Genomic DNA, 10,413 nt, shown 5'->3' on the forward strand with positions numbered 1-10,413 from the left:
CGCAGTGGGGCCCCGCGGGGGCCAAGCCCGCTCCGCCTCAGGGTGAGCGCCTGGGGGGCGTGGCTGCGCGCGAGGGGGTGGGGCGTCTGTAGGGGCGTGGCTACACGCGAGGGGGCGTGGTCTTGGGAGGGCTGCACCAGGTGGCAGCTGGTCTCCCCCCGTCCCCCCACACACTTTGTAGGTTTCCCGCCCTTCCCGGAGGGGCACCCGGCCGTGCTGCCCGGCGAGGACCCGCCGCCCTACTCGCCCCTGACCAGCCCCGACAGCGGCAGCGCCCCCATGATCACCTGCCGCGTCTGCCAGAGCCTCATCAACGTGGAGGGCAAGATGCACCAGCACGTGGTCAAGTGCAGCGTCTGCAATGAGGCCACCGTGAGTCCCTGCCCCCGGCTGGGCCATGGCCACCCCGCCCTTGCCCGGGCTCCTCCTCTCCAGAGCCGGGTCCGGGCGTGAGCGTGTTGCAGGCACTCACCCAAATCCCCTTCCTGCCCCAGCCCATCAAGAACGCGCCCCCTGGGAAGAAGTACGTGCGGTGCCCCTGCAACTGCCTGCTCATCTGCAAGGTGACGTCGCAGCGAATTGCCTGCCCCCGGCCGTACTGGTGAGAGACTGCGAGGAAGGAGGCTTGCCTCGGGGACAGGGTTCCGAGAAGGGCGTCAGGCACTTGCAGGGGGAAGACCTGGTTAAATGCATGTTTTAATTTGTCCACAGTAAAAGAATCATTAACCTGGGCCCGGTGCACCCCGGGCCCTTGAGCCCCGAGCCTCAGCCCGTGGGAGTGCGTGTTATTTGTGGGCACTGCAAGAACACCTTCTTGGTAAGCTGGGGTCCAAGAGGAGATGGGGATGGGGATGGGGAAATCCTGGCTCCCAGTTGGCGTCTGGATGTGTTACTTCCCTGCTGGGAGAGGGAAGAGAGAGTCGGCACGCGGAGGGTGGGTGTATGAGTCTGTCCTGGTAGATTTCACACGAGCACACACAGAAAGTAAAAAGTGCTGTATCATTTGGTGGTGTCCCGAAAGCTTGCAGAAAAGTACAATTTTCTTGCCATTTTCCAGTTGGTCTAATAAAAGGTATCTTTTTGGAACCAAGAGTTCTAGTTTTTTGTATCGTTTGGTTGATGCACATTTGGTTTTTTTCTTTTCTAACGGTTACTAGTAAATCTTCACGCTAAATCTGAGACGATTTTGCTGTGTTCAGTTGCTCATGTAAGGAGAAGGATCCAAGTATGGACCCGCCCCAGGTGGGCTTGACGGATGATTCTGACTGTGCCTCCTGGTGTCAGAGGGTGGATCTTGACCCTTGTGCCAGCTTTATTAGCGTCTTGTTTTCTGTAGCTCAACCCCTGTATTCTCCTCTACATGAAGCCCTTAACACAATACCTGTGTGTGTGTGCACGCGTTTCTGAAATGGGGAGTGGTGAGAGAATTGGCTAATTCTTGGAGGAAACAGGTATCAGTAGCTATTGAGCACAGGAGTTGGGGATGATGCAGCCTCTGAATCGGAACTTCCTAGTTAAATGCTGGAGGCCATGAGTGAGTGTGGAGGTGCGGGGGAGGAACCCTGGTTATACCCAATTCACTGGTTACACCCTTTCAGCATCCACTCTCTGCCACTGTGTGACACAGGATGTTGGGCAGTTCTTAGGCTCTTACGTAAGGTGACTCCTTAGTTTAGGCTGTAATAGATTTGCATTACATTTAGACTTCATTTGGAAAAAAAAGTTTATTTATCAAAGAAATCTTAAAACCTGTGGTGGTCTTTGTTTTTATCTTCCAATCCTTTTTAAAAAGAGAGGGGACTAATGGATTAGGCATGTTGAAGCTTGGAAAGTCCTATATGTATATTAAACTTCCTTTTGTATCTCTTCTTTTCTAGTGGACGGAGTTCACAGACCGCACTTTAGCCCGCTGCCCACACTGCCGTAAGGTGTAAGTGACTTATTGCTTGTCACAGTTGGACCCCCCTGTTCCTGTGCAGGACTAGACTGCAGAAAGCCCTGCTTGGTGGGGTGGGATTGTTCGAATGCACATAATGACCCTAGAGGTCCAGGGAATGCAGCAACTGTGTGAATCGACCTGGGGGCTGGGAGACAGGTCTTCTGCATTCTGCCTCCAGCTTTGGAAAAGGAATGAGACTTTTTAGTTGGTTTAGAATAGGGGTTGGACATCTCACACTCCGCTCTGTTTTCTTCCAGATCATCTATTGGGCGCAGGTATCCCCGGAAGAGATGTATCTGCTGCTTTCTCTTAGGTGTAATAATGGCTGCAACTGCCACGGGCCTAGCGGTGAGTGTCTAGATGAAAGGGTGGAACTACTGGTGCTTCAGACCTCTTCCCCTTGTTCCTCCCAGGGCTGAGAGCTGGGGCTGAGTCTTGGCCTACCCAGGGGTGGGAACCTGAAATCCCTTCTCAGACATCTAGGGCCAGAAGCAGGAATCCTAGTTCCTCATCTCCTGTGCTGAGCAGTAGATGCCCACTCCCTCCAGAGTTGGTCTGGAAGCTGGGGCTCCCCTGGTCTAAGCTGTTGGCTGGATATCCTGACCCCGACTGTCTTTCTGTCTCTGTCTCTACAGTTTGGCACGTGGAAGCACGCCCGTCGATATGGCGGGATCTACGCCTCCTGGGCACTGGTCATTCTTCTAGCTGTGATATGCCTGGGCCGGGCCATGTATTGGGCTTGCATGAAAGTCAGCCACCCGGTCCAGAACTTCTCCTGAGCCGCCTCCTACCCAACGTTTCCCTCCAGTTGTTCACCATCATCCCCCCTCTAGCACTACACCATGTGCAGGGTCCCCTACCCTACTGCTTCCTTCCAGCTATCATCCAACCGTCCAGCCTTCTCTTTGAACCCCTCACCGTGGTCATGCTCCTCTTTTCCCCCACCTCTGCCAAAGCCAGGAAGGGCAGGTGGGCTTCACAAGGAAGAGGTCTCTGACTGATGAAACCCTGAGGCTAGGAGGACATGACCCTGCCGATGCCAGGAACACTTGGACAGCAGTTGCTCAGCTGGAACCTGTTGCCAAGACCAGGGACTGGCTCAAGGGGTAGCCCTGCATGGACAAAGAGGAAGCCAAACCACAGTGGCTCAGCTGGGATCCACCCCTCAAACAAGAGATGGCTCACAGTGGCACCAGCTTTTATGCAAGAGGAAGAAACGGTAGTTCCGGTCACTGAAGAGCTCTTGAGCAGGAGGAGGGAGCGAGGAGCACAGTTATGATGTCTGCATGTGTGGTGGGTGTGCTGAAAATGAGTAGGAGGTTGGAGAACATTCCACAATGTATGTCGGGGGCTGATGAGGGGACCCAAATTCCCCATTCCCTTACCTAGCACCCCCCTGCCCCCCGCTTGTCTTCTGTCAAGGGACCAAATGTAGCATTTTTGTGGGGCATCCTAGGGCTGCAGCTGGTGCCTCTGTGCTGGGGAGGCCCACGGGCTGTTGCTGATGGTGGTGGCAGAAGTTGCTTCCTGTTTGCTCTTCCCCTTGCTCCTTGGGTAGTCTGGTTGCACATTCCCAAAGAAAGGGCTGCCCCATCCTGAACCTCTCACATCTCCCTCGGGCACAATGGACAAGGAAGGCCCCAGGGCCTTACCTTCCTGCTGCTGGGTTTGACCACCATAGTAGCATCCCCTTCCTATTGTGTCCCTGGACTTCTGCACTTCTGGGGCACCACACCATATCTTAGGTGAGGGTGGAATGGGATTGAGGATCATCTTTCTCCTTTCGTTTCTTTTCCCCCCCCTCCTCTTTTAGGGCTTCTTTTGAGGAACTGCTTGGGAGGAAGGTTTGGGGAGAGACCTCTCCTCCTTCATGCCTTTTTGTTCCTCTGGAGCAGGCACAAATGGAGGTTGAGAGGGAAGGGTGATCATCTTGGCTAGTATCACTTCCTTCTGGGGTAACATTTCTTTTGGGGGAGTGACCAGCACTTCCTGTTCCAGAGCAGGGGGATGGAAAGTGTCAGGCCTCGGTTCCTTGGTGATCCATGGCTGGGTGAGTGGCAGGACTTGGGGCTCCTCTCCCACCCCCTCCTGATCTCCACATGTCCCAGGGCCAGCCTGTTCCTGCCAAGCTCACATGGACAAACTGGATACCGCTTTTGGCTTGTACATAACCCACCCCTGTATATAACTATTTAAGCTCCACCCTTTGCTCTTGCTCTTTCCGAGGGTTTGTCCCCTCCCTGTGCAGTGCTAATTTAAATTGGGTTTGTGTCTTTCCCAACCCCAGGGACAGACAAACTGACAGATGATCTGACTGTAAATAAAGAAGATTTCACGTCTCAAGGATGTCTGGGTCACTTCTCTTTCCCTAGGACTGCCTTTTTTTCCCCCCCTTCTTGTCTGGTATGGGTCCCTGAGGCCTTCTTTTACCCTTTTCTGCTACAATCTTGGCTGACAATACCTAAACCTGCTACACCCCCGAGGCTGCAGATACAGGGCCTCTAACTCCCCTCCAAAACTGTGAAAGTCCTGTGTTCCTGCTTCAGCCAGTCCCCCGGCTCCTGAGTGGATCAGAGCCACCATCCCTTGGGGAACAGGAGATGGAGTTGGCTTCTAATGGATCCTTCTTAGTCCTTTTCACAACCTCTTTACTATGGGGTGAGTGTTTGAGAGTAGGTGGGGTGGGTTCATGAAGGGCACTGCATTCAGCTGGTTAATGGGAGGGGGCTCTGTGTGCTATGCCTGTCGGGAGGGTATGGAAGGAGTGGGGGTGGAGATTGGCCTGTTTCTCCTCCTGTAGCAGAGCCAGGATACTTTATGGGAGAGGTGTGGACTTCCTTACAGCCAGAATTGTCTCAGCTCCTGGTGCCCTGTTCCCAACTTGAGAACTGGACTCCAGAGGACAGTAGCTTACCTAGCCAGAGAGGGATAGTACAGCTGCTTCCCGAGGTCTGCCCTTCACGTGGTGTAGCAGCGGGACCCCTGGTTCTGGTTTGTGCTAATGAGGCAAAGGGCCGAGTCAGGTGTGCTCATCGTAGTAAGCAGAGGCTGGCTCTCTAAACACAACCAGATCATGCTTTTGACCCTGATAGGGCTGTTGTTCCTTGCTGTTGCACTCGTGTGCGCCTTGTCCACCTCCCTGCCCCCCGCCTCAAGAATTGGTCCAGGTTCTCTGTAAACCGTGCAAGTTGTTTCTGTATCAGGGCACTCCCATTTCAGCTTGGGGATCAGGCACAGCTGTTATTTCAATATGTTATTCCCTTCAGAGCAGCTTCCTCAAAGTTCCTGCAGATTCAAACAGGCACCACTCTGCTGGGTTTTCTTGAGAGCAGCATTTCAGGCTTTCTGCAAACTGAGGCATATTCCTCCCCCCCCATTTGTGCTGACGAGCTAGGAGTTTATTTCCCTCCCACCACGCACGAGCTGGGATGTGATGTAGGGACTTCAGTACAGCTCATTTACCAGGTAGGTGCCTCCCCTGGAGCTTTAGGGGACTTACCTGTAAAGAGCTAATAAGGCAGAGCCCACTTTCCCCTGCCCCAAAAAGATGAGATTCAACAGCTTGTTTTAAATATGTTTTATTCAATACTCCTTGCAACAACATACAGCCCCCAGCACAACTGGGGAAACCCCCGCTAGTGGGGCATTGGCTTCTAGGCAAGAGAGCTACTTAATTTTACAGGTAAAAAATAGTGCCCTACTTCTCCATTATCAGTAGGGTCTCTGAATTTTGGGGAGAAAGAAACAAGCAGATCCTAGGGCGGTCCTTACAGGTGGAGGGAGCTAGGGAGTCTACTGGGGGTCACAGCAAGGCTTGGGCAGTGCGGGAGGATCAGAGTCCTGGTCTGAACAAGGTGCAGTGTAATTGTCCCCAGGCTATGTTTGCCACAGGTTCTTGGTCTCTGAGGTGTGAGGTCATGGACCCTCTGAGAGCTGGCTCTCCCATGTGCAGGGGGTTGAACTGGGACTGCTCCGGGGTACCCCTGGGGCGAGGCATCGCCTGACCTTGGCACAAGGCCTTTTCTCCGTACTCTCTCCATGGCTCCTATAGGGCTCTACAAAGACATACAGGCCCATTCTTCTGCTCATGTGGCCCTGTTACTCTCTTACGGGGCTCTGTAGATGCACAGAGGTCAAGAGTATGTCCCAAGGCCAGACAGAGGCTGAAAGGCCAAAGTCCTGCTTACAAGACATATTAAGACTTGATCAGAATCAGAAAGGTCAATATAGTCCCCCTTCTACCTCTGACTTGTATGGGGACAGAGGGCCCATTCAGGCTATAGACCCAAGCCTTGCTGCTAAAAACATAAAGGGTAAGAGAGCATTGGGGTGATGCGGCTGTAAGGGCATACTGGCCCCAGCCCAGCTCAGAGGGCCACATAGAGGGTGATGGGGCAGTGGTCACTGCCCATGACCTGGGTGCGGATCTTGCTGTCACACACAGCCCCTTGCAGGCTTTGCGATACCAGGAAATAGTCCAGGCGCCAGCCCACGTTCTTGGCGCGGGCGTTCATCATGTAGGTCCAGAAGGTGTAGGCGTAGGGCGTGTCTGGGTACAGGTGACGGAAGGTGTCGAGGAAGCCGGCTGCCAGCAGCTCCCCGAAGCCCTCGCGCTCCTGGGGTGTAAATCCAGCTGACTTCTTGTTGCCCTTGGGATTCTTGAGGTCAATCTCCTTGTGGGCCACATTGAGGTCCCCACACAGGATGAGAGGCTTGCGGGCATCCAGCCCTTTCAAGTAGGCCCGAAAGGCAATATCCCACTGCTGGCGGTACTCTAGGCGCACCAGGCCCCGGCCTGCATTGGGCACGTAAGCGGTAACGAGGAAGTGCGAGGGGAACTCGGCTGTGATCACCCGCCCTTCCTTGTCATGCTCTTCCTCACCTGTTAGGGAGAAGAGGTCAGAAGGGGCAAAAGGAATAGTAGGAATGGAAGGCATGAGACTAAGGAAGGCAGGAGTCTCTGAAGGCACATGCAGAAGTGGTTCAGGATCAGAAGAAACAAAGGACATTGGCTGGTAAAGGTCAGAAGTTAGAGCACAGGTCAATCGCATGGGTAGAGTTGAGGTCAAATGTTAGGATGGGTCCTTGAATCGGAGGCAGAAAGTATAAAGGGGAAAGATGTAAGGCTTGGGGAAGTGATCTAAGAGTCAATTAAGAGGGAATTAAAGGGACAGTAATGGGGTAAAGGGAGGAGGGACAAAAGTCAAGGCTGTGCAGACTGAAGTCAAGAGGAGAAGGCTTGGTGTACCAGAAATCACATGGCAAGGTCACCAGCAGGTAGGGTTCAATGGGCAAATGTTTGGAGGCTGGGGAAGAGAAGTTACAGGGACCACAGGCATGGGTCCCATGTTCAGGAGGTAGAAGAAAAAGAATGCAGATATGAGGGTCAAAGTCAGACATTGCAAGCAATTGAAAGGTCAAGGACAGTGGTCACCAGCTTAAAGAGGTGCACAAAGAGGCCTGGCCACAGGAGCAGGCAGCATGGTTTTTGCCCAACATGAGAAAAGGATGCTGAGAAAAGGCAATTAAAAATAAATAAAAAGGGAATCAACCAGAGGGTGAGGGGGCAGAGGTGATGGAGCATGGTAAACGGGCTCCAAGGGGAGAACTGGGGTGTTAAAGGATGTCAAGGGTCAGAGATGGGGGGTCCTTACCAATGCCATAGGTGACATTAAGCGGCTCGGTCTTGGAGAGCAGGGCCACCCCGCTATAGCCTTCCTTGTCATCAGAGCAGGCCCAGTACTTGTGTGGGTATTCGGGCATGTCCCGTATCTCGGGGGGCAGCAGCTTCTCTGCACATTTTGTCTCCTGTAGGCACAGCACATCTGGGCCCTCTTCACGCACCCACTGTGGGGGAGGGTTGGGTTAGTCAGGGTGGCTGGGCTGGCAGCCAGGACTCCTGGTTTCTATCCCCAGCCCAGGTCTCTAGATCTGAAACACAGAAACCTATTTCCCAGACTCTCCCCGTCTCTGCTACTGCAGCCCCCTTCCCAGGCGTTCTCCTGGACTCTACTATAAACCTCAGCCCCGTTATAATCCACTGGACTCTGTGCCCCTTCCTGAACTAGGTCCAACCCCCCACCTCTATACCCATCCTACCCCTTCTCTTGTGGCCTCACTGTACGTCATCCTCCTGCTGTAATGCTAGGTGTTGTTTTAATTGCTCTGTAGCTAAGGCTGAGTCGCTGAAACCAGCCCCACAGGATCAGAAAGCCTCATCTCCTTTGCTCTCAAGGCAGGTTTCTTATAATGTTGAGGCTGTGTTGGGAGTGAGCTCCTAACCAGCATAAGACCTGACTGTACCTGTATAACAGTGCATGACAGCTGCACAGCAGGGAAATATCCTCCACCTCCTCATTAGCTCTAAAGTGCATTGGGAGGGTTTTTTGGAAAAAAAATAAAAATGATATTTTTTGGACAGCAACTACAGCAGGAAGACTGAGATCCAAGATTCAAAATTGCTCCCTGCCAGCTATTCAAAAATGTCTAGAGGCCAAATCAATTGGAGGGGAGAAAAAGGGGCAACCTGCCCCCAGGACATAACTGCTAGTTAATTAAACCTGGTGGCAAAAATCAAGAAAGGGGATGGCTGAGAGAAAGCCCCAAACATCTAAAAGTCAATGTTCACCAGATTTGGGAGGGAGGGAAAGCAGTCAAACTGTACATTCAAAACCAACTTCATAAAATGAGAGGCTCGTTTATTATTAGTTTTTGAATGCACTCCCAACCACCCCATTTCCCAAAACTTTGTTGGCCAAAAATAAAACTTAATAATCCAAATTCTCCTTCTGCATGTCTCCAAACACCCACAAGTTACTATTTCTACCCTGGAAGGGGAAATGGAGGAGCCGAGGGGTGGCAATTTGCACCCTGAACTGCAGTGACCCAGGCCAGGGCTCTGGCTACTAGGCTACACTGTAAAACAGGAAATGGTTCTCGGCTGCTGCAGCTCCGAGCGCTCATCTCCGACGCTCTCCAGCAACACCACCGCAGTCTGTGGCCCTCGCTCCATGCTCGTATTCAAACTGAACAGAAACCAGCTGTAGCGTTGTTATGTATTTCCAAGCGCTGACTTGAGACCAGCAACCGTAGCAGGAAGACGGAGATCCAAGATACAAACTGATCCCTCCCACCCCTGCCGGCTGTTCAAGAACGGCTAGAGGCCCAATCAATTTAAAGGGAGGGAAAGGGGACAACCTGCCTCATCTCTTGATAGATGCATTTTGAATGGCAATTACTCTGCACCTTCAGCGGGTCCAAATGCATGGCTCAGTTCAGCAGTTAGGTGTGCGCTAAGTGCGTTGCAGACATGGCCAGTCTTACTTTGTGAGCGCGGCTGGTCTGAACGTACTGCGTGACTCTCCTGCCTCGGCTCTTACCTCCAGCCCCTTCTTCTTGAACCACGCGCGGAGCCCGTCCACGTTCCAGGAGGTGACCTTCAGCGTGTAGCGCTTCCCGCTGGGGGAGGCGAGCTTGTCCGGGGGGTCCTGGTACAGGATCGGCCCCTCAACAGCCTTCTCCTTGGCGCCTTTGGCTCCTTCTTTCTTACTCTTCTTCACCTCGGGCTCTGCGGGGAGAGGGTGGGGGGCTCCAGCGCTCGCACAGCAGGGGACGGGAATCCACAGGGGATGGGGAGAACTCTTACCTGGGACCTCAGGCTCTTCCCCGCTGTCCCCTCCCCCCTGCTTCTTCCCGCGCTTGGGCATCTCGGGCCACCCGCAGCCACGCCGCGGCGCCAGGAGCCAACGGAGCTTGCCAAGAGCCTGCACTGGGGAGAGGAGGCGTTGAGCCCCGGAGGACAGGGGGCCACGCACCCGGGTGCCCAGGCTTGTCCCGGGGGCAGCATGGGGGGGCAGCCACCCCATCCCCTGCTAGCCCTCTGCTCCGGGCTCCCCGCTTCCTCCGGAGCCCGCCCTGCCCCCCATGGGCTGGACAGCCCTGCTCCAAGCGCAGCAGGGCCCCCCCCCCCCCAATTGAAATGCCAAAGCCCCCTGCTCCCCAGTCAGTCACCGCCTAACACACACAGAACACCCGCTCCCCAGCCAATCACCACGCAGCACACGCGTAACACCTGCTCCCCAGCCAATCACCACCCAGCACACGCATAACACCTGCTCCCCCGCCAATCACCACCCAGCACACAGAACACCTGCTTCCTGGCCAATCACCGCGCAGCGAACGCCAACATCCATTCCCTGGCCAATTGCCGGGTCGCGCGCTCCGCATCCGGGTCCCGGCCAATCCCCGCCGAGCACCCCCTCCCCGGACGAGCCCGGACGCCGAGCACGTGCCCCGCGGCCTGTTAAGCCCCCGGGCCGGCCAGTAACCACCGGGCCCGGCGCCCGGCACAAGCGCCCCCAGCCAATCGCAGTGCGCGGCACTCCGCTCCCCGCCGCCCCCAGCCAATCGCCTGCCCGCTTCCCCCCGGCGCCGCGGCTCCCACCGGCGCTGCAGCTCGGCCCGCGCTGCCGCAC

The 10,413-nt window shown here is 54.7% G+C and overlaps 2 protein-coding genes across 5 annotated transcripts in view; one reads left to right on the plus strand and one right to left on the minus strand.

The window, feature by feature from the left end:
• Positions 1 to 4,282, plus strand: part of TMEM55B (transmembrane protein 55B) — a 4,797-nt gene extending 515 nt beyond the window's left edge. Inside the window, exons 2-8 of the mRNA XM_019550685.1 lie at positions 6 to 42; positions 182 to 372; positions 495 to 601; positions 712 to 817; positions 1,878 to 1,930; positions 2,197 to 2,287; positions 2,575 to 4,282. Coding sequence (XP_019406230.1) covers positions 6 to 42; positions 182 to 372; positions 495 to 601; positions 712 to 817; positions 1,878 to 1,930; positions 2,197 to 2,287; positions 2,575 to 2,718 — 729 coding nt within the window. The 3' untranslated portion in view covers positions 2,719 to 4,282. The remainder of the gene's footprint in view (positions 1 to 5; positions 43 to 181; positions 373 to 494; positions 602 to 711; positions 818 to 1,877; positions 1,931 to 2,196; positions 2,288 to 2,574) is intronic.
• Positions 4,283 to 5,501: 1,219 nt separating this feature from the next.
• On the minus strand, positions 5,502 to 10,407 carry APEX1 (apurinic/apyrimidinic endodeoxyribonuclease 1). Of its 4 annotated transcripts, none has more exons than XM_019550646.1 (5): positions 10,383 to 10,407; positions 9,585 to 9,702; positions 9,319 to 9,506; positions 7,594 to 7,786; positions 5,502 to 6,821 (listed from the first exon to the last, which is right to left on the minus strand). In XM_019550646.1, the coding sequence occupies exons 2-5, from the start codon at positions 9,643 to 9,645 to the stop codon at positions 6,307 to 6,309; spliced, it is 957 nt and encodes a 318-aa protein (XP_019406191.1). In that variant the 5' UTR covers positions 9,646 to 9,702; positions 10,383 to 10,407; the 3' UTR covers positions 5,502 to 6,306. The 4 variants fall into 4 exon arrangements, with proteins under 4 accessions (XP_019406191.1, XP_019406190.1, XP_019406187.1 ...); XM_019550645.1 differs by having other exon boundaries at positions 9,585 to 9,707; XM_019550642.1 differs by lacking the exon at positions 10,383 to 10,407 and adding an exon at positions 10,108 to 10,180 and having other exon boundaries at positions 9,585 to 9,707.
• Between the last annotated feature and the right edge of the window lie 6 nt (positions 10,408 to 10,413).

Source organism: Crocodylus porosus, unplaced genomic scaffold (genome assembly GCF_001723895.1).
Source record: "Crocodylus porosus isolate Cpor-Errol unplaced genomic scaffold, CroPor_comp1, whole genome shotgun sequence".
Lineage (NCBI taxonomy): Eukaryota > Metazoa > Chordata > Crocodylia > Crocodylidae > Crocodylus > Crocodylus porosus.

Bases quoted from the DNA above. Each gene is read 5' to 3' on its own strand.
- APEX1 (XM_019550642.1), bottom strand. From the start codon at position 10,165: ATGCGGAGCGCGCGACCCGGCAATTGGCCAGGGAATGGATGTTGGCGT. The intron at 7,787-9,318 runs GTAAGAGCCGAG...CCTCCCCCACAG, and splicing joins TCAAGAAGAAGGGGCTGGAG to TGGGTGCGTGAAGAGGGCCC. The intron at 6,822-7,593 runs GTAAGGACCCCC...TCTCCCTAACAG, and splicing joins TAATGTCACCTATGGCATTG to GTGAGGAAGAGCATGACAAG.